We start from the raw sequence: 22547 nt of genomic DNA, 5'->3' as shown, positions 1-22547 counted from the left end.
TGTTATCGTTCAGGCTAGATACAGATCGGTAAATTACGGAGTCATCTGCAAAAAGTCGAATACAGGATGTTATGTGATCAGGTAGGTCATTTAAAACGTTTAAAAAAAGCAGAGGTCCCAGAACACTGCCCTGGGGAACTCCGGATGATGCAGGAGAATAAGCTGACGACTGGTTGTTAACCATAGCATGTTGAGTACGATTGGTTAAAAATTGTCTCATCCATGATGTTACGAGTGGATGCATGTGAAGTTGATTTAGCTTGAGCATGATTATACTATGGGAAACCTTATCGAATGCTTTAGAAACATCAATGAATATGGCGCCTGTCTGTATGTTATTATCAATATCAATGTGTATTTCATGAACAAGTTGTAGTAGTTGTGTTTCGCTAGAATGTGATTGTCTCAACCCATGCTGGTTTGAAAAGAGGATGAGGTTATTTTAGAAATGCTTCATGACATTTAAATATATTATGTGCTCAAGTAGCTTGCACGGGACACTCGTTACAAATATCAGACGATATTTTGATGGTAAAGTTCAATCTCCTGTTTTGTGTATGGGGACCACTCTGCCAATTTTCAAATCTGTAGGAAGCTCGCCAGAAGACAAAGATTGTTGGAAAATAATTAACAGAAAACTAGTTGAATGGAATTTAGCGTTTTTCAATAATTTGAACTTATTTTTGTCGTCCACAGAACTGGATGACAACTGTAAACTTTCTAAAGAGTTTATGATACCTGAATACGTTATTTCAATAACAGCCATGGGAGTGTGATATGCGTTGTTAAGACGGGGCATGCTACTGTGGTCATCTGTGGTAAAGACTGAGGTGAAATAGTGGTTAAGACTGTTGGCGCTTTCTTCATCCGATAATGGCAACCGATCATTACTGATTAGTTGTACAGGTTTAGGCGTTTTTGGATTAATTACCTCCCAGAACTTTTTAGGTTTATTGCGAAGAATGTTTACTAAGTAATTGTTAAAGAATTTTGCCTTCCCTTAAGTAATATATTTCTTATAAATTTTAGCAATATCATTGTACTTTTTCCAAGCGAGGTCGGTAGTCAATTGTTTGGCACGGCTAAATAGTCTTTTCTGAAGTAAATTCGGAAGACAAAATGAAGGAGTCATGTCCGCCTAGCTGGTTGTCACAAGACTGAGCGTTTATTCGTCGTCGTCGTCGTTTTGCCTTATTTTTCGGCGCGGCCGATCTTGATAGATCGGTGGTTTAGAGTAAAAGAAGAAAACAAAAACAACTTCGGTCAGCCGCGTGAACCGCAGCGCGTGCAGCGTCATTCGCTCCCCAACATTTTCTTTTTTTGTTTTCCTTGTTAAGCATTTTTTTGAACCAGGGATTCGATTTGTCTCAAGTTATATTTATTGATGGGTTGTAAGTGTCGGCAAGGTGTGCGAGTTTGTTTTTGAAGCGAATCCAGTTTTCATTGACTGTTCTGCTCATTTTGCCTCACTGAAAATTATCGAAAAATATTTCAAGCTCATTGTTAGTTGCGGAGTAATTAACTTTATTACAGTCTTTAATGGCCTTAAGATATGGTGATTTCCGCTGAGTTTCAAATTCAATGTTGAAATGAACCACGTCATGGTCACTGATGGGTGGTTCGTATGTTATCTAACCAGTGCAGTGTCAGTGGTGAGGCGTAGATCTAGAATATTACTTGTTTTTTGGGTTGATCTGGGCCCGTTTGCTCAAAGCGCTAACCACGGCTAACCGCGGCTAAGGTTAGCGGCGGTACCTAGAGAGGGATTTTGAAATCACGTGACTGGCTCGGTCGGGATGCGGGGAAACATGGTGGTGCCCCGGTGAGTGAGCGCCGCTCGCTTTGGAAGTTATATGTCGTTGTAGCTGCAATATTGGCCGCGTTTGTCAGCAACGAATGGTGCAGGAGGCTTTCGCTTTGCCTTACCTCACTTAAATCGCAAAGCATGACTAATGACCTCGCCGCATTTTTTAGATAGTCTTTCGATTCTGGCCGTTCCTAAGCCTAAATGAACGCGATAATTGTCGGCTTGGCAACGTCTTTAGAAAGCGGATTGCCCTGACTCAATCAGCTGGGTATTGATAGCACACAAAAGCAGACAGCGTCCCAATAGACCTTTTTCTCAATTACCCAAGCACACTGTAAACAATTTCCGTAATTTTACAAACAATTTGTCGTAATTCTGACGGACAGTGTGTCCGTTTCTTACTAAACGGACATAAAACCCGTTTTTCGTTAGGTTGAATCAAATAGTAGAGTTGTGTGCCAAAGTGTACCATAGTAGAGGATAAAAGCGTTAGAAGTGCTTTTATCGTCTAATCCTGCTAAGAGCAATTCGTTATAGTAAAGAGGCCAAAGACTATACCAAGAAACCCGCAGTACCCTGCAAAAGGAACAAATGAAAGTGGGGGAAACACAAAATAGAAATCAAGTAAAAGTCTGCAATTCACGTTAAAGCACATAGGCACTGCTCTACCTCAGTGGGAGTGAAGGTAGCGAGTTTCTTGTCTACAGATGTTTTCGAGCTTGTGATGATTGTTAGGGGGGTTCTGCGTGAGTGCAAATAAAGGGATTGCCAGAATAGTGAAGACCACACCAAGAAGCAAGGCTGTTGCTCTACAGTACGAAACGGTTGAAAGGCACCAGCCCAATTCTTGCGAACAACTCCCTTCAGTGCTGTCTCATGAACTTGCAGTTCCACAACGCTGTTTAGGAGGCATAATAAGACAACCCGCTGGAGGGCCACACTTGAGATCAACTCTGGTCGTCCATTGAAGGGCCAGAATTCTAGCCAATGTCAAAGCAGTGAGTGATCCGGAGTGAGCTTGGCTGCCGAAGAATAGTGTATAGTTGCCCTTCGATGAACACTTTCAACTGATCTTACAAGATCAACCTCACAGGAGTCTCATATGGAGCTGCAATACTTTAGGTGTGGCAGGACCAGGGCTGTGAAAGGCATGGGCATACCAAGCGGGTGGTCAAGGGGGGCGCTTGTCCCCCAGTTCTTAGAGGGGGGGGGGGGGCAAGTCATGTGTGTTGCCCCCCCCCCCCCCCCCTAAAACAGCCACCACTGGGCAGGGCAAACACTGGCTGGCAGCGCCCAAGGGATACCAAGGGCACCGCTCCACGGTCCCGGGGGGGGGGGGGGGGGAGGGGAGGGGAAGGGGGTTTAGTTTGCCCCCCCCCCCCCCCACTCGAAACGAAGTTGGTACGCCACTGGTGAAAGGCACGTAAGTCTGTTATGGCCTGGTCTCCTGGACACGCAAAGTACAAAACCCAGTGTTCCGCACGCTTTGAACAAAACTGTCGTCAGGCTGTGCGAAGAAGCATAGCTGGCTGTTTATAGTAGACCTTGTCGATGTTGTTCTGCAAACCCTGGCGGTTTCTTGGGCCACCTGATAAGCGGCACCAGTATCAGGTCGTCCGTAACAGCAGTGGAGTTGATTGCAGGGATCACGATTAATAAACATGATGAGAACAAGTGGACTGAGCACTTTGTACCGTCGAACTGTCGAGTATTTGGGGCCACTGGAAATGGTTCCATGGTATACACTGCACTCCGAGCGACTCAACTTGAAGACGTCTAGTATGCACACATTTAATTAAATCGTGTTAATGAGCACCAGTGGCTCGCTGGGCAGGTCATAGGACTCAGCTTTCACGGAAGCCAGGTAGCATGTACAGTATAGCAGCCCCTTGCCATGCTTGTGAGAGGTTCCAGCTCCAGGTCGTGGCGTCGCCAAAAGGGTAGTAGAAAAGGTACCACGACCAGCACACCCCTACAGTTCTTAGCACGATCCTTTCTGTAAGCAGTGTGCTCCACTGTAGCAATTGTCAAGGTGACTGCCATAAACCGAATCCTGCATCCGCGCTTTACACGCCGCTAGAACTGTTCAGGGATGCGTCTCATGGAGTGAGTGAAGGTGCAGCAGCTTATTCGGGACCAAGTGCCCTGCTTGAGAACCACACTGCGAGTTGAGGCAACGCAAACCAGGGAGTACAGGGATGGGGTTCGTCTGGGCGGGCCAGGGTGGTGGAACACGGGGGGCAGCGTCGCTGGTTGCCCGGGCAGGCCAGAGTGCGGTGTTCGTACTCGACACAGCTGTTGCAATGATGGGCTCGAGGTTTGTGGGGACGGCAGCGAAATTCAAGGCGGCGGTAGTACACTGTGTAAAGGACATGGGTTCCGATGAAGGTGATGATGGCTGAACCTGTTGTGCCTACTCGCCTTGCGTGAAGGATGTCACCTTGATAAGACTCCAGATCATTGATGATCTCGTGGGGGTGGCGTCCGAGGCAATTCCACGTATAACACCTCGGCAGGAGTTGTTTGGAGCGGCTAGGTAGGAGTGGACGGGAGGGGAAATGTTTTGTAAGGTGATATTGGTGATGCGAAGTAGCCAGTTGACGATCGCTTCGTGATGGGTGCGGAGGACGGTTTTTTTGCCGGAGGTGGAGCGACACGTCGGTACATGTATGAGCAAGGAGCTGTGTGGCTTGCAAGAACGCCGGCAAACTGTCAAGAGGCAGCGCAGCTGCGCCAGCAGGACGGACTGGGAGATGCACTATAACTACGTGAAGTTCGGGGTCAAAGTCGGCCGGAAGACGAAATTTGCGGGGCTTTCCAGGGGTGATCCATTTCCCACCTTGGTCGTCTCGCTCTAGAGAGATTTTCACGTCCTGTCTCAGGATGGACGCAGAGATATTGGTGAGCTGCGAAGCGGCGATGTCGGCTGTAGCCATATTCGAAGCAGAAACGGGCGTGCCGCTCGCAGAACGAGACTCGAGCGAACCGATCTCTCGGCGGACGTGCCGCGGCGGGCCGACGGAGCGCGGCGATGTTTATACCAGGATCACGTGCAGTCGCGTACAGGTCTCTGGGCTTTGCGGAGCCCGGAGAAGACGTCCGCCCTCGTCGGACGTTTGCAGCAGTATCCGAACACTGAAGGTAAGGGCGTTCACATCGCAGAGTTCACTATTGAAGGGGGGCTACTGAGGTTTTAAGAGCCACTGATCGTAGCAATCGCATTCCAAAGACACCGCGTTGTCGTAGATTGTTTTTCACCGGCTACGTCCTGTAGGGCTGAGGCCAGGGCTGGGGGATCCATCGCCGGAAACGCGGAGGAACCAAGCAACGACGTGAGGCTTGCCGAGTCGGTTCGTGGGTGCCGACGACATTCGAGCAACGCTTCCAAGAAGACTGGATATTCTTTCCGGCGAGGACACAATACTTAGACAGCATGCTTGGGGCTGATGAGGATCGCAAGAGGTGGATAACAGGACAACCAATGCACAGCAAATAGGCCGAGCACGGTACACGGCACAGTAGTGGTCGCCGCCATGTCAAATTGAAACGAAGCTGACGAAGCCAAGCTCCAGTTTAGTACACATTGCGCTTCGACATGCTTTTTTACAAATAATTTTATAAATCTTAAAACAATTTTTTTATATCTTAAAGTTTTAATTTAAGTCGAATAAAACAAGCAAATTCACGTTGCGTCAAATAAATTTGGTCGGAACTCGGAACCAACGAGCATCGCCGCATCGCCATCGCCATCGTAACAAAACGCAAAAACTTTCAAAAACGAAGCGAGTTTCAAAACTTTCGCAACTTTCGGGCGCTTTCAGACTTTAGGAACAAACATCGAAGAACGTTCTTGGAAAAAGGAAGTGTCCTAGGTGCCGGCGTGCCCATAAAACCAGCTACGGATATGAGTCTAATTGGTGAGTGCTCGCTCACTCGTTTTACTTTTTGAGTCCTTTCTGTTCGGAGCGTTTATAACGTGATCCTTTTGTGTGCAGTTGGCGTGAAAGCGAACGTGTGCGGTTCCTTGTCGCACAGGTGCTTTCCGCATTGGATGACCCTCGAGCTTTTGCCAAGGAAGCCACGGAACCGTCCTGTCACTGCACGGGCACTCAGATTGCGGGAACGCAACCAAAGGCAAAGGTCACACCGGAGGCAAGGGGGGCCAAGCGAGACACTTGGTGAGTGTATCAGGGAGCTTGATTTCTGAAAATCGGGTGGCGGCTTGGTACCAGACAGCTAGGCGGTGTGTTTTGCGGAACGCATGACTGCTAAAGGTACCCGTTAGTGTGTGGCGCTTGTATTCGCTTCCACTGTGCGAGGTTAGATTCAAGTTCGATTTTCGTCCTCGGAAACTACTCGAAACATTGCGTGACGTGCGCCTTTAGAAGTAAGGTCTGTATTGATGATGTTGCTTGCGAAGAGTATAAACGAGTTCTCTCTCGACTGGGGCACTGACTTCTTATAAAAAAAATTCTGTGTATGGTGCACTTATTTACTAACCCTCTGGCAGTACTTCACTGTAAAGGTTAGGAGAGAAAAAAAAAACGCGCATTGACTAGTGTTAAAAGAAACAGAACAAAAAAAAGTGTTTTAAACTACTTCCTCCTCAGCTCATAAGCAAAGGGAGGAATCACGTAGTCGTATTTCACTGGAACCCAAAGTTATCCCAGCAGTCTGAGAGTTAGCAAGGGCAAAGCCCTGAATAAAATGCATGCTTCACATTTTGGCAAGTGCCAACAACTATAAAGTATAAAGCGCATGTAAGCAATTTAGCGAGCAACAAGAAAAGTGATGGCGACCCTTTTTGCTATCGCTCGATCAGCTGCACGATGAGGCGAGCCACATGAAAGCGACGGGAGCAAGCGACCGAGGCGATGAGCAAAGCTTTCTAGAGATCCAAAAACTGAGCAATGAGAGCTCTCCGTCGCTCATTGCCGTCGCTCGCTAAATCGCGTACATACGGTTCAGCTTGAATTGTATGAACGCGAGAGACACATGCAACTCACTTCCAAATGCCTTTCATTTCAGGGCTACACTGCCATTTGCGTCCAAGTGCTGCACGGGCCTCGTGCACTGGCACTTTGACACCACTTAAGAAACTAACACAAACATATCCAGGGGTTTTAGGTTGAGTTAGCCATCCTACAGAAAGGTGCTGCTCAGTTAATAGACGATTCGCTATTTTCCCGAGCGCCCCGGCCCGCCCGCGAGGAATTGTGGGAGAGATTGTCCTCGCCTGGCCGCTCTGCCTTGAGATCGCATTGCCTTGTCGCTTGCCTTCTCTTAATCCTGTTTTTCGATTCCATTACATATTTTTATCTATTCCAGTGTATTTTTTATCGTTTCTAAGGGTTTCTATTCTCTTCTGTGCACAATGTTTCTTGTATATATATAGTATTTGTGTCTTTATTTTGCCTTTTTCGATGGGAGTGCCGACGGACAACACGCCGCTTCGCGCGTCGTTTCCCGGTATGAGTACTACCATTGCTACAGATTCCTATCGCACTGTTAGCTGTTTGTGTTGGTTCAATTAGACCCGCGTACAGTCGAGAGGAGCCGTTTATGAACAGCCGCACACATGTCATAGGGATAGGCACAGCTCTGAATCAACTATCGTGATGCGAGAGCCGAGCGCGCTGTGATTTGGCCACCCACGCTCGCTCCATTTACTCGCACTGTAGCGTATGCCTTCGACTGCCGCTTACTTAACTAAGATACAGCACACCACTGTATCTTAGGGGGGCAGGGCAGGGCCCGAGGGTAAGGCCCTGCCCTGCCGCCCTCTCCCCCCCTCGGATCTCACCAGGGGGCACGAGCCTCGATGCCCCCCCGAAGTCTACGCCTATGCTTAGAAGCAATAAAATATACATTGGAATAGATAAGGACAGGTAATGGAATCGAAAAACAGAGGATTAAGAGGAGGCAAGCGACAAGGCAATGCAATCTCAAGGCAGAGCGGCTAGGCGAGGGACAGTCTCGCACAAATCTTCGTGCTTGGGGGATTTTGCAAAAGGACTATTTATATCAAGTTCAAAATGAACAGCACTCTTCATTGATGGCTGATTCACACGACGAACTGATCCACAGACGGATTGATCATGTCCGCGGTTCGTCCGTCTCCCAAGCGCATCCACACGAAGGAGCAGACACGCAAATGACAGCCAGGACGAGCCGAACATGTTTGTGATCACACTGTGGCACTGTTGTCCAAGATCGAAATCGACATTTGCTGCTTTGAACAAGAACTGTGCGCCACTGTTACGTGCGGAGTGAGACATAACACCATGATAGGTTTAGTGCGAATTGCCACTAGCCTTACTAAACCAAACCATGGCAGAGACACAAGCATGGTCCTGCTCGAGGAGACTTTGGCGTGGAGGCGGTGAAGTCCTGGGCCCGCTAAGTGGCATTTGGAGATGTCTCCACTCACTTTGCACTTGTGCCTTCAGTACACCACAGCCACAAGAAAGGTCTTGCTGGGTGAAAGATTGATTGGAGATTCAAAGTGATTGCGGCGTGTTAGACGCGTCTTTACAGAAGCTTTTCGACGCAGATGAGTACCAGATTCTGCGTCGTGTAAGTTGGGCAAAGTTCCTCATGCCAACCTTTTTGGTATGAGAAATGAAATGAAAGAACATTTTGTTGCAATAGTTTGGGTCATTTTTCTTTAAAAGTCTTACTTGCAACTTTCAGGAAAGCACAAGCATTACAGACCAGCTGCCCTCACAATCAAGACCCCCCCCCCCCCCCCCCCTTTCTCTTCCTGGTAGTTGCTGTCGGTGAGTAACCTGATAGCCTTGGGCTTTTCCGCTTTTCTAATAGAAATTAGCGGTTCTTGTACATGTGCAAAAGTGAAAAGTATGCTACTGCCATGTTTGTCAGTTTTGTAACTCTTTATTCCTTCAGACCGCAAATTTGCCTTCAGCTTGGTTCACATGCACAGCACATTCATGGCATCTTGTATCCAAAAATATCTATTGTGGGTTGGATGTGTGTTGGGGGAGGGGGCATTACTTTGCTGGTTGAGTTGGTAGGCAGGAGATTGCGAGAAACAAAAGGGTAGATAAAATACAACCGTCACTTTTACTATGAAAACCTTTTAGTATAGGACTGGCGAAAAAATGAGAACACGAAAAGGTATGACGTCCCGTCCTCCTCTTACTCTTTACTTTCTGTAACCTAGTCTGGTAATTCAGGATCATATACTACTACATAAGATTCAACAACGTGGAAGGTGTTGGTGCACCTTAACCCATTTTGGACGAGCCTCGCTCGTCCACCTAGGGTTGTTCCTAAACCGTTTAGGATAGGTGTAACTCATCCGCGCACTATACCTCTCCCCTTGGCTCTTTTTGGACATCCCAGGCTTGTTCCGAGCATAGTTTGCGGTGCTGCTCAGAGATGGCAGCATGTATTTTTTTTATTGTACACATTTTTAAGGATGGCGACTGATTGTGGAGACATGTTCAGCTTGGGCTGTACGTGCAATAAATATAGAAAAAACAACTTAGGATCAAAAACTGAAGAAAAAAGAAACGGTTCAGGTAAACAGTGTGCGACATTATTATGCAGTTTCCTCGTTCCTTCGACAATGTCTAATTGGATACGAGACACACTTTTATGACGTGCAGGCAACGTAAACAAAAATGTTTGGCGTGAAATGACACGCCAAAAATACAATATAAGATAGCTATACTGCTAGGACCCATTGTATGTTCCTGTAACCCTGCTAGATTTGTTTTGAGAATGACGCGATAGTTTCGTGGATAAATCCACTTAAATGTGAATCCCTCGGAGGGGCGGATCCAAGCAGAACTGGAGGCTGGCTTTGTAGCCAGCCTCCAGCGCGATGTTTCCTTGCACGCACTGACAGATTTGGCTATTTTGGCGTCTCGAGCTTCAGTTTTCTCGTTTACCTTCCACGTTTCGAGCATGCGGTTTGTGATGATTACGTCTACGACATCGCTCGCCTTGTCAGAGTGTTCGACATTGATTGCAGCAGCGATGAGTATGATTGCTATCAAGAGATGTTGAAAGCTGTTCATTTTGACTGCGACCCGCTGGCGACAAACTCCAGTGACGGCGAGTTACGGACGAACTCGTTGTGGTCACTGTCGCCCGGGAATATCTCGCAGGCGCATGCAGGGTGGAAGGTCAACGGGCCGGCGGCGAGAGCGAGAAAAGCATTTGGGTTACCGAGTTGCGCGAGCGGTTTTGATCGTACCGCGGCGAGGAGAGCTTGGGCGATCATGGGGGCCCCTAGAATGAAAGAGCGTTCATGGTCACATGCTTTATGGGCACCATGATATGACTAGCTTGGGCAGTGTTGCCTGGTCGCCAGATGAAAATGATACAAATTCGTAAATTGAATAATGCAATTACCAGAGCTCTAAAATTGCGTAACTTGGTGTATATACTATGTAGTCTATGAGCAATCCATTTCAAGAATAATAGATCCGTTTAATTTTCGTGTTATAACCCCTTTAAGTCACCGCAGACTCCGCTGTCCAGTTATTGCCGATTCACATGAACTTATCCGCAGATAAATTGATCAAGTGACAAGACGTCCACGGAACATCAGTCCCCCAAGCACATCCATACGGAGGAGACGAGCCGATGACAGCGAGGACAAACTGAACCTATTCCCGGCCCTGCATTTCCGCAAAATGCCAACATCGCACTGTGGCACAGTTTTCCAAGGTCAGAAGTGATGTTTGCGACTGCAATCACTGTGCTATTATGAAAAAGTATTGTGTGCTGCTGTTATATACCGAGCAAGAAAAAGCATCATGACAGGCTTAGCGTGAAGCGCTACTAGCTTTACTAACCATATGACAGAAGTATCGTCCTGCTCCAGGAGGCTTCAGCGTCTAAGTGATGAAGTCCTGGTGTTGCGGAGGGGCATTTGGAAATACCTTCACGCACTGCTTGCTTGTGCACCACTCTTCAGCACACTACAGCTGTAAGAAAGGTCTTGGCTGGGTTGAAAACTGGGTAGACATGCAGGGAAGCTTGCAGCTTGCTAGGCAAGTTTTCAGTGAAGCATCTTAACACCAACCCGGAGGAGTACCAGAACTTGCGGCTTGTCGGCTGGGCAAAGTTCTTGCAGCTTCTTTCACGAGTGGAAAATAAGAATGGTTCGACAAAATGAAACAGCGAATGGACAAAGTACAGTGCACTATCTTTGTTTGGCTCATTCGAAAACCAAAAATATTGCTCTGCTGTTGGTGCTCTACCGTAAACGCTTTTACTGTTAAGGCCCGTTCACACTCTTGCGACTGACTTCGACCGAGAGAGACCAGACCGGTTTTTAAGCCTTTTGCGACTTCTTAGGACCGGATGCGATGCAGCGGAGTTAGACCTAAGAAGTCGCAAGAGGCTTAAAAACCGGTCTGGTCTCTCTCGGTCTAACTCGGTCGCAAGAGTGTGAACGGGCCTTTACTCACCCGCTAAAAATCTGGGCATGGAAGGGCACTTTGCCCTTAAGTCTGGGCGTCTGCTGACGAGGTGCAAATCGGGGGAATAGCCGACATGATGGTAACGTGACAAACGGTCCACGGATGAAAATTGCGATTCAATCCATCGCGTGAATCTGCTATTATTTCACAATTGTCCTAATATGATTAATTGATCCCTATTAAAAGAAGAACAATTGTTCTCTGAAACAATGTAATGAAGCGAAGTTTTTATGAACAATGCCTGCTTCTTTGACAACGGAATAGTACGAGCCTTGGTATAACAGGAACTTTCCGTAGATCAGACATACTTTTATTCCATGCTCAAAGTAAAGACATGAGTTTGTCTTGGCAATGCCAACCTCCTCTGTATGATCTGTAAAAAGTCGTTTATGACCGTGGTCATGGGAGAGGATTTTCTGCTTTCAAGAACAGGATGGGGTGAAAGAAAAAGTGTCTCAATGAACAATGGACGCTCCAGCTTATCCACTCAGCCAAGTTTCTGCAACATGAACTAGGCTCTAAGAGAAAGACATAGGATAAGCACTTCGAAATCTTTAGGATTTGCCAAGGGATGAAATTAATTAGATGCACAAAAAAGTAGACGGAGGAGGATGGCAAGAAAATTTTGGGGCTTGTGTTCTTACACTTGAATTGTTTGTGCAGGAACCATTACTGAAGCAGCGCTTCATTCCTGAGGCAATAATTTATTGCTAGTCAAAGCCTGTTTCCAGAAATGCACATCAGGTGAGCGGCTTTTTTTTTTTCTCTTAAACATGAGGTGCTCTTTAACATTGCCCTCCAATCCCAAACCACGGCTAGGAGATTCTTTTCGGCTTCTGGTTGGCCAAGAGATCTTCTCAAGCCCTCTATTTGCGTCCCGGTGTTAGGCATCTGCGTTGCCCTAACTTCGTTTGCGCTTTCTTCTCTGTTCTAAACTCCCAAACTTAATTCAAGCAACAAGCAACGATGGCGACAGTCCCTCGGTCATCGGGACACCATTGCTCGGTTTTAGGGAACACGAATAACAACAGAAAGCGTTGAATACAATCTGAGGACCTATGTATCTTGCACGGAATCCGGCAAGGTGAGTGCGGCTGTTTCTACATGACCCCAATCTCCGGTGGCAGTGGTTTGCTTCTGTAAACTGAAAAGACTCTTCTCCAACGCTATACTCTCGACCGTGCTCGTAACATTTTGTGAATGGAGCGCACACCAAACTTAACGCTGTACCGCCGATGAACATGGGGTACGCTCGCAAGGTGCGTGCAAGTTTTCTCGAGATAATGGCTGTTTCAGGTTGTAACATTTTCTAACTGAATTTATCTTAATATTGATATTTCAAAGTGTTGACAATGACTCAATTTTATCAACAACGCTGAGTTGAAGGCTCATTTCTGCCGCCGGGTGTGGCTGAAAATTGTCGAAAAGCTTGTTCTATTGGTCTTCCTGAATCACGATCACCTGAGCAATACCAGAGAGCCATGAACCTATGTTGACCGTCACAATGCGACTAGATACTTATTTTAAAAATTAGTACATAATGTAGCCGGGAAGAAGCCTTCAATTTCTGTTGCTGAAAGTTGAAATATGCTCATGCATCAATTTCGAATCGTTGAATCATTGACCGACTCGCTCCGGCAAAAGGCCCATCTCGACTTTGCTGTTTTCAGTTCTCGACGAAAGACACACTCGTTGGCACAGGATCCTCAAATAAAACGTTTATAAACACCGATGCATGAGCATGTTTCTGTGTTTATAAACAGTGATGCATGAGCATGTTTCAACTTTAAGCAACAGAAATTGAAGGTTTCTTCCCAGCTACATTATGTACTAATTTTGAAAATAAGAAGAATCTAGTCGCATTGTGACGGTCAGCATGGGCTCATGGCTCTCTGGTATTGCGCAGGAGATTGGGATTCAGGCAAAGCAATAGAACTAACTTTTTGACAATCGCCAGCCACACCTGGCGACGAAAATCAGCCTTCAACTAAGTGCTGCAGATAATAAAATTGAGTCAATGTCACCACTTCGAAATATCTATATCAAAATAAATTCAGTTCCAAAATGTTACAAGCTGAAAGCAAATATCAGGAGAAAACTTGCACACACCTTGCGAGCGCACCCCGTGTTCATCGACGGTACAGCGTTAATTGTCATGCCCACTCCATTCACAAAATGTTCCGAGCACAGTCGAGAGGATGGCGTTGGGGAAAAGTCTTTTCGATTTAGGGACGCAAGCCACTACTGCCGGAAATCGGGGTCATGTGGAAAGCGATGGAGCTTAAAGACACTGCAGTCGCACTCGCCTTGCCGAATTTCGTGCAAGCTACACAGGCTCTCGGACAGTATTCGACGCTTTCTGCCGTTATTCGTGCACCGTATAACTGAGCAATGGTGTCTTGATGACCGGGGGACTGTTGCCATCCAAGCCCGTGGCTCTAATTAAGTTTGGGAGCTTAAAACAGAGAACAAAACACGAACGAAGTTCGGGCAATGCTTACACCGAACACTGGCACTCGCACTCATCTGGGACTTTCACTGTCTTTAACGCTCCAGCAAGGGGGAAAGCGCCGATAGCCCTTTCCCCTTTTATCTCTCGCACTCTTTTAGTAAAACAGTTTATACACGGTTCTGCTCTACTTTAACCCCGTTAAACAAACTTCTTACCAAGCACCGGTGCACTGCGGAAAAGCAACACCAGCGGAAGCAAGCTCCACGGGTGTTGCTTCTCCGCAGTGCACCGGTGCTCCGAAAGAAGTGCGCTCAATGGTGCTGTGAGAACAAAGAGTATGAATTACATGAAAACATCGTTCGAGTTAAGCGGCTTATAAATACATTGAAAACGTAGCGGGTCAACCAAAGTTTTGACATTTGTTTGACTTAACCAGAAGTATTATATATCCGAGTTTGAATTATCGCGAGCCTACTGTATATACTAAGGGAGATCTGGCTCAATCCAATATGCTTAACATCACTGAATAGTTGTGCAATTTTAATTGGCTAGTTTTATTTCTCAAGCACTTGATATGTTCGGTATTCAAATCAATGCAAATTTTTACTTTGGTTCAATTTATGGGGGGTTTATTTTATATGTCATGTTTAGTAGGAGCTAGGCTAGTTTGTAAGCACGTTGCTCACTTACTTTAACCATGCATGTCATATACAATTTGTTGCGATTGTGTTTGAATGCAAATCCTCTTCTGCTCTTTATTTCAAGCTGCCCTTACATGCACCATGAAGATACCGAGGAGGTCTTCAATTGAATGACAACTTCAAGCACAACCATGGAGGGGCATCTAAATGGCCAGCACAAGGACAACCATAATGTAAATTTTCTCCAAAGTTAAAGCAAGGCATGCCTTCTTCCAATAAAGGTATTGTGGCGAAACTTCTTAACTGGTTCGTTTGTTGAGCTGTCATCTATAGGAACAGCTGAGCTCACATAAACAAAATCCTGGCAGTGAGAAGTACCGGTTGTGTGCTCTTTCTCTTTTGCAAAACATGAACTTTTTGGCTGAGGATGAAAGATTATTCAAGTTCATATCTACAATGATGGAGCTATGAACTCTCCATACCAATCTACCCCAAAAGCTTCATGTGACTTAGGCTTGCTTGAATATGGAAGCTTTTTGCACTAAATAATGAAACACTTGACATTTATGTCTTTTTGAACTGGACTCTCTGTAAAAACAAGGCATATAATTTTGTAGAATGGCGAAATTTCTGTAGCCCACATTACGGACAGCTATCTGTAGGAAATGTGAAAGCTGTCCGCACCAAATACCGAAGGACTATACCTTTCAAAATTATATAAGGCCAAAGCTACGAGTCATCCGCACCAGTCCTGCACCTCTGATAAGTCAGGTGACACCCCTGGCAGATCTAGAGGTCTGCCAGGTGAGTCGCCTGATGTATCGGAGGTGCAGGTGGTACGGATGGCTCGAGGCTTTGGCCTTATATAATTCGGAAAGGTATAGTCCTTCGGTATTTAGTGCGGACAGCTTTCACATTTCCTACGGATAGCTGTCCGTAATGTGGGCTACAGACGTTCCGTCATTCTAAGAAATTATATGCCTTGTTTTTACGGACGGTCTCGTTTCTAGATTACGGCAAACCATACCGGCAATATTGAACCGGCAACTTTTACCCGTAAAATGGAAAACGGATAACTGTCTGTAAAGTGAACTACGGACGTTTCGTCATTTTACGGAATTATATGCCTTGGTTTTACAGACAGTCCCGTTTCTAGATTACGGCAAACCATACCGGCAATATTGAACCGGCAACTTTTGCCCGTAAAATGGGGTGAAAATTTTTTACAGTGCATCGAGGAGAACGCTGTAAATGGAATTCTACTGTCCGCGCGCGCTGGCCTTCCTCTTATAAACGATTCGAAGTAAATAATTATATTAAGGCTTTGACGAACCCGCGTGCAGGGGAAAATTTGTTTTAGACTTTTTGCTTCAGAACAACTACTCCTGCAGATGCCAGCATGTGCAAAGCGTGCAACTACACTCGTAGCATGCACCTCGGTGCTTGGGAAATTTAGAAAAATGTCTATTGGGGCGCTGTGTATTTTTGTGTGCTATCGATTCCAGGCCCATTGAGTCAAGGCAATCCACTTTTCAAAGACGTTGCCATGCCAACAATTATTGCGTTCATTTAGACTTAGGAATGGCCAGAATCGAAAGACTATCCAAAAAAATGAGGCGAGGTCATTGCTCATGCTTTGCGATTTAAGTGAGGTAAGGCAAAGCGAAAGCCTCCTGCACCATTCATTGCTGACTAACGGGCCCGATATTGCAGCTGCAACGACATATTAGTTCCAAAGCGAGCGGCTCTAACTCACCGGGATACCGCCATGTTTCCCCGCATCCCTACCCAGCCCCAGCCACGTGATTTCAAAATCCCTCTCCTAGGTACTGCGGTTAACTTTAGCCGCGGTTAGCGCTTTGAGCAAACGGGCCCTGGTAGGTTGAGTAATATTCTATGATAAATTAAATGTAAGACATGTTTCTCTAAGTTCGCCCGAATTGTGATTCGAGAATGAAAGAGTATCCCAAATTATGTCAGGACAATTGAAGTCGCCTAAGAAAATGCATGATGCGTTTTGGAACTGATTGAAAATGAAAAGAGTGCGTCGTGAAGCTTATAAAAAAAAAACAAAAAAAAAACATTAACAAAGTCGGGCGGACATAGCACACACCAACGAAAATACACGCGGAGGGGGAATGCAGCCGTAGCCATACCATTTCAAGGCAAGTAGAGATTTGAACAAAAGAAACTACAATATGATTCCGTACAGCAATTAGTACTCCACCCCCACGTCGGAACTCCATATCACACCTATAAATGTCGTAATACAAATTCGTGGGTAACACTTCAGAGTCTTTTATGCCAGGTCTTAGCCATGTTTCCTGCTTCTTTTGCAGGTGTTGTGGTGACGTCCAAAGGCCGAGCTCTGATTGGCTCTGAATGAAGGATACTGGGTAGACCTCAAGGGAGCTTGCTTTGAGGTTTACCCACTATCCTTTCAATCAGATCCAATCAGAGCCCGGCGCTCCGACGTCTCCACAACGCCTGCAAAGGGAGCAGAGGAATTTGCGCTCCGCATACACCGTTCACCCTTAAAGGGGCACTGATATTCAAAAGGTCGAAGTTTTTTTTTCGGTTTTCTAGAACAATGCAAGTTGTAGTCATAGACACGCAGGAAAATAACAAAACGCAAAGACAATCGTCCCCAAGCGCGCACGCTTTTTCATCTAAGGCGTTTTTGTCTCCCTCTTCTCACCTTCTCGCTTCATTTTATTTGTGTCGTATTTGATTATGAAATTTGGAAGCTTTGTCAGCGCCATTTGTAGAATGTTTCCTATCAGCATTCGTAAGCCATGTTTTTTTTTAACGCAGCGCAACGCAATTTTGAAATACCTAACATCGGAGTCCGGAGTGATGCCGCCTCCCGGCTTTTTATCCTCCCTCGGCAAGCATTGCGGCGCTGGCGGCGGTCGGCACATGTAGCACTGAGGATTATCGGTGAGTCGGGGAATCGGACGAAGCTCTTGTTTTCAGGTACCCGACAACCCCTCAGGCTTCGAGAAAGAAATCGCCAAAGGTTCAAAACAACGGAATTTTTTTGTCTGTGTACCGAAGTTTCGGTTCTGACCACGCCAGGGGCAGCCATTCACGCAGAACCGGCGCGATGTGGCCCCTCACGTCGCTCATAAAAGTCTACTACGCGTTCTCTTCGATCTCACACCATTTAAAAAAGTTTGAGATTGCTGAAAGGGCCTTACGAGAACTTCGGACTGGAGAGTGAAGCGCCGTCTGCTCACAGCGATAGGCGGCACGCACGGAGCACAGCGGTTGATCGCGGGACGCTGGCGAACACGACACTTCTGGTCATGACGGCTCGGAGGCGTGAGGGAAACTCGTGTTGCAGGGCGACTCAAATCTTTGACGTCACTGCACTGGCGTGGATGGCGCGGGAGCTTCAAATTCTATATTAGGATTTTTTTTTTACTTTACGAATATTTAGTTTCTAAGTTTCGAATTGAGGGTAATCTCAGGCAACGTTTTTAATGGTTTCAGATTAAAAAGATATATGATTTTGTCCTGTCAGTGCCAGTTTAAGCTGAGACTGCTGCCAAAGCAGCTACAAGCGCAAGCTAGCCCGCGTACCTAACTTTGAGACATCCAAAGCTGGGACCTCGAGCTCTCGTACTTGTTGCATCGGCTGCGGTTTCAGTTTAAAGGCGTCTTGAAACGATATCGGGTTGGTATGTTCATGACTTTACAGAGGCTTACTGGTCCTAGTCTAGCCCAAATAGACTCGCACAAATCGCCATTTATTCACAATCTTCTTGGTCGCGGTGAATGTGCTAGGATAAAAGGAAACCATTTCTTTCAGTCTTGCCTTCGCAAAGCTTGATGACGTAATTGTGGACAAAAAATTGGTTTGCGTATGTTTATACACCCTGAAGTTAGTTTGCCTCGACGGTCGACTTGTTTCTCAGCTGAAGATGAGCAATTTAGCCAGTGCGGCACGACCGGTAGCCTGGTGTCTTTACGTGCACCACGCAGTGGAGATATAGGACTGCACGCCGGTACGATGCTCATCCAGATTGAAACGGGCAAGGGCTGGGATCGAACCCAGGATCCCTGCCTTTTGCAGCGCGAGGTTTCCCTCCACGTGCTCCGCTCGGTTGCTAGGTGTTACTCCACGCCGTCGCTCTCTATGACCAGCCATTCTTGTGAGGCCGCCGTTACTATGCGTCCTATCATCTAGTCTTTCGATATAAGCGGCCGGGCGCCGATGCGTGATTTGGACGCCCATGGAAGAGCCTTCCACTGACTTTGGAGACCTGTGGACACACACGGTCAGTGGTTCCGTTCTTCAGCCTACCACGCCGTTCTTGACGCTCAGTCGTCTTACCATGTCACCGGGCAGTAAGCGCGCAGTGACCTCGGCCTTTTTTGCACAACGGTACAACACGTGTGCACAATAACGAGATGTCTCTGTCGTTTTCCGCGCATCGCGTGCACGTTCTTTATTGACAAGCTAAGTGACCTGATCTGCTTGCACCATGGAGGACCAGGGTTTCGGGAATGTTTACCGAGCTGAAAAGTGTGGAGATGCTGCATTAACAATACTTTCTTATATACAGCAGGGTTCAAAAGGAGGACAAATTCGATATTGCGAAAACTTCGCATTGCACTGAAAAAAGGTTTGTGTCGCTTTGGTTCTAGACCAGGGGCCTATTTAGGAAAATTATTCAAGTTCGAGATAATTTAATTGTTAATTATTTTCGCGCAATTATTTTTTTAATATTGCGTTTAAGGGCATGGTTTTAATTAAAACATTGCTCATCGTCATCGAAAAAAAACTAAATCAACAAATTGCAGAATGATAGAAGGCACGCGCAGCATTTTACGGCTTTCTAAAAAACCGCACAAATTCGATGGGTTTTTAAGTTTCGGTTTGCAATCAGCGCACATCGGCCCCGACGGCAGCGCTCCCCTTGCAGAAACAGTGCAACCAGCCTCTGCTGCGTTGCGCGAGGACAGCGCAGCAGCATAGAGTTATTACAATAAACGCTATGGGCTCAGCTGGCGCTAGTGTCTACAGGACTTCCGGTTGCAAATTGAAGCAGGCAGCATGCAGTCTACATTTCCAGCCCCCCTGTGTATTCCTCTTCGCCGGAAAATAACACGAATAACTTTTGTCATTTCGGTTGTACTGGATAGTATGTACCTTTATTGGTATTGTGAAAGTGTAATTGCTTTAGTTACAGCATTTTTCTTTACCACTGAACGATGTTAAACTTCGCTCTATTTCAGGCCCAAACCTCTGTTTCAACAAAGGTATGTGAAAACAAGCGACGATTCTAAGCGAACTAAAGATCGAAAGTAATGTAGAGTGTGTCCAAGGCATTGGATGAAAATGACTCTGTCGTGCATCTTTACGATCGGTTAAAGAAACATTCGAACACACAAAGAAATAAAGCACGTGAGCTACGAAAGGTGTGTCTTTTTATTATTTCCTATGTCGGGCAGTTTGTATTGGGCACCTGCTCCCTGGCTTCCCCTATTTGCAAAGATTTTAAGCGTGCAGTGACGATTAGAACCCAGAAAAAGCATGTTCGCATATATACATGAGCAGAGCGAATAAAGCAGTACTTATTTATTGCAAATATGACTGCATTACGCGGTTTTGAATTTTTTTTTATCGTCTGCGTGCACAAGGAGGGTCTTATCCAGTGTTAATGCGTAGTTCTTGCCGTCTCTCTTGGTTTTTCACATGTCCTTCGTTTGTTTGGCACGTATATCCCCCATGCTGGAAAGCGTCGACGCCGTGTTCGCGCTAACTGTGTCCGACAGTGCACATAAATACACGTACAAAGCGGTTTTAACACCGTTTTTCATGCCGCGATTTTCAAATAAGAATGCTGTAACTGACCAATTATTTCGTCTGCGTTACTGAGGATTGTTCTAATATGCCTAGCACGTACGAATTATTCGTGATATTTTTTCTTATAATCGAGCGCAGAGAGAAAATGCACTCGCTTTTTCGCATAGTAATGCATTACCGGAAGTCAATTTTTGACTGCTTGCTATCTGCTTCAAAATGCAACAGCACACTAGCGCCACCTGAGCCTCTAGCGCTTATTGTAATAACTCTATGCGCAGCAGAGGTTGGTTTCGCTATTTCTGCACAGGGCGCGGTGCCGTCGGGGCCGAGATGCGCTCCGATTGCAAAACGAAGCTAAAAAACCCGTCGAATCCTGTGCGGTTTTTCAGAAAGCCGTAAAATGCTGCGCGTTCCTTCTCTCGTTCTGCAATTTGTTTATTTAGTGTTTTTCGATGATGCTGAGCAATTTTCTAATTGAAACCATGCCCTTAAAGACATTATTTAAAAAGTTAATTACCAGAAAAAATGAACAATCTAATTATCTGGGATTTAATAATTTTCCTAAATAGGCCCTTCGCCCAAGACCAAAATGACACAAGCCTTTTTTCGTTGCGATGAGTAGTTTTCGCAATATCAAATTTGTCCACTTTTCGTGAAACACCCTGTATAACAGCTTTGCGAAATGCTAACGCATTTCTTGGACACTCAGAGTGGCGGCCGCAGCCCTTTCAGTCCGGTTTTTCTTATTTCTTTATATATATTTTCGAAGAGATGAAATCGCTAGAAGTTAATCGTCGTTAAAAAAAAAATGTTTAAAAAATTGCCTAGAACTAATTTTTGTCGCGGACGGCGCGGTTGCTGTGTTGGTAACGAGGGATCCGTGTCCTCGACCATGGAGTGTTAACACGTGCCTTGCTCCGATGCTCTTATTGGGTCGCAGGGTCCGCAGCCTCTACAGTTTGCCAAAGTATCGTGTAATGGGGCTAATGTGACAATAATTGGGGCGGGGGGAAGCGCAGAGATTGTTTCTTCAGTGGTATTCCAGACATGCGGTGTCCAGCAAAGAAAACGGGAAAGCAGTGAATTCGCACAGCACGCGAGGAAGACGACGGACGGATGAAACTCCTACAGCAGCGTTTTAGTTTGTGCTATTTGCATTGAGGAATACTTATTTTTATGTTTGTTACTCCATTTTATCTGCTCCCACCATGAACATGAGTTATCGGTTTTAACTCCTTTCCAGACTTGATATATTTGTGTTGCGTAACGCCATTTGGGCCTCTCTTATCCGTACGTCTATATGTACGCTCGCCTAGCCACAATACGAACCCGGCATGAAGAAACCGAGTAGATTCCGAAACATAGAAGCTCTTTCATTTATGCGTTCTTTTAAGGTTTCTGTTTTGACACAAAATATTAAAGATTAAAAAAAATATCTTGCGAAGCGATTTATATATATGCATATAAAACCTTCGAATATTAAGATTGTTTGCCATTGAAGCCTGACTTTCTTCACATTTAATTCAAAACAGGAAAAGGAAAAGACTGGAGACAAGGGGCGTTTTTAGTTCATTTCGCAATACATTTGCTTCATTGATAAATTAACATAAAGAAAAGAAAAAGACAGCAAAACAGTAATTTTTTTAATGCATATTTTTTCTACTTTTTCCAGAACCTGAGCTTTTTTGTGAAGCACCTAACTCGGCGCTGATGCGGGTTCGTATGTTTGTATATATGTCAACATTCACGAATAAGACGGTCGGGCGACTCACCTCAAACGGTTCCCCAGCGTCCATTTTGAGCCTGAGCTAAAATAAAATTTTGACGGTGGAATTCTTCTGAGGTCACAATTCTCTCAGGCCGCAGACTCAACTGCTCAGGAACTACTTTTATACCCATACCAAACATCATGCCACGCCGACGCCAACCACCTGCCCGTTCGGCCCAGCTGTGCTGGAAAAATCATACCCACGCGATAAACGACAAAATGAAAAAGTTAATCTCGCAAAAGGCACAACCTTTCTTTTTGATGTTCCCACCGACAGGGTTGTTCACATCGTCCATTTTAGAAATTTAACAGCTGCAGGGCTAGCCTAATCGAGAGTGTACTCTCCATGAAGTGTTGACACCTCAGGTCGTGCGCCTTATCCACAGAAGCCGACTATACAAGAATTTGTTTTTTAAGATCGTTCAATATGAAAAGACACGACAAAAATTGTGAATGAGCAATTTTGTTACTGGCGACTTTTTCATGATAAAAGCTGCTTTATGCGAGAATAAAGCATTTGTTTTCTAAAGCGCGGTGTGGATGAGAAATTTTTTACTAACACTATGCAACCGGTACGCACGATGCATCAGGTGCGTACCATACAGC

General features: G+C 45.8%; 1 protein-coding gene across 1 annotated transcript in view; it reads right to left on the bottom strand.

Annotated features, from left to right (window-relative positions):
* The window catches only part of LOC8031663 (cytochrome P450 2C44), an 81198-nt gene extending 59161 nt beyond the window's left edge, over positions 1-22037 (bottom strand). Inside the window, exon 1 of the mRNA XM_029978096.4 lies at positions 21946-22037. Coding sequence (XP_029833956.2) covers positions 21946-21969 — 24 coding nt within the window. The 5' untranslated portion in view covers positions 21970-22037. The remainder of the gene's footprint in view (positions 1-21945) is intronic.
* Between the last annotated feature and the right edge of the window lie 510 nt (positions 22038-22547).

The sequence above is a fragment of the Ixodes scapularis genome, unplaced genomic scaffold, assembly GCF_016920785.2.
Source record: "Ixodes scapularis isolate PalLabHiFi unplaced genomic scaffold, ASM1692078v2 PGA_scaffold1__304_contigs__length_218370807, whole genome shotgun sequence".
In the NCBI taxonomy this organism is placed as follows: Eukaryota; Metazoa; Arthropoda; class Arachnida; order Ixodida; family Ixodidae; genus Ixodes; species Ixodes scapularis.
This window is presented reverse-complemented; position numbering and strand designations above follow the sequence as displayed.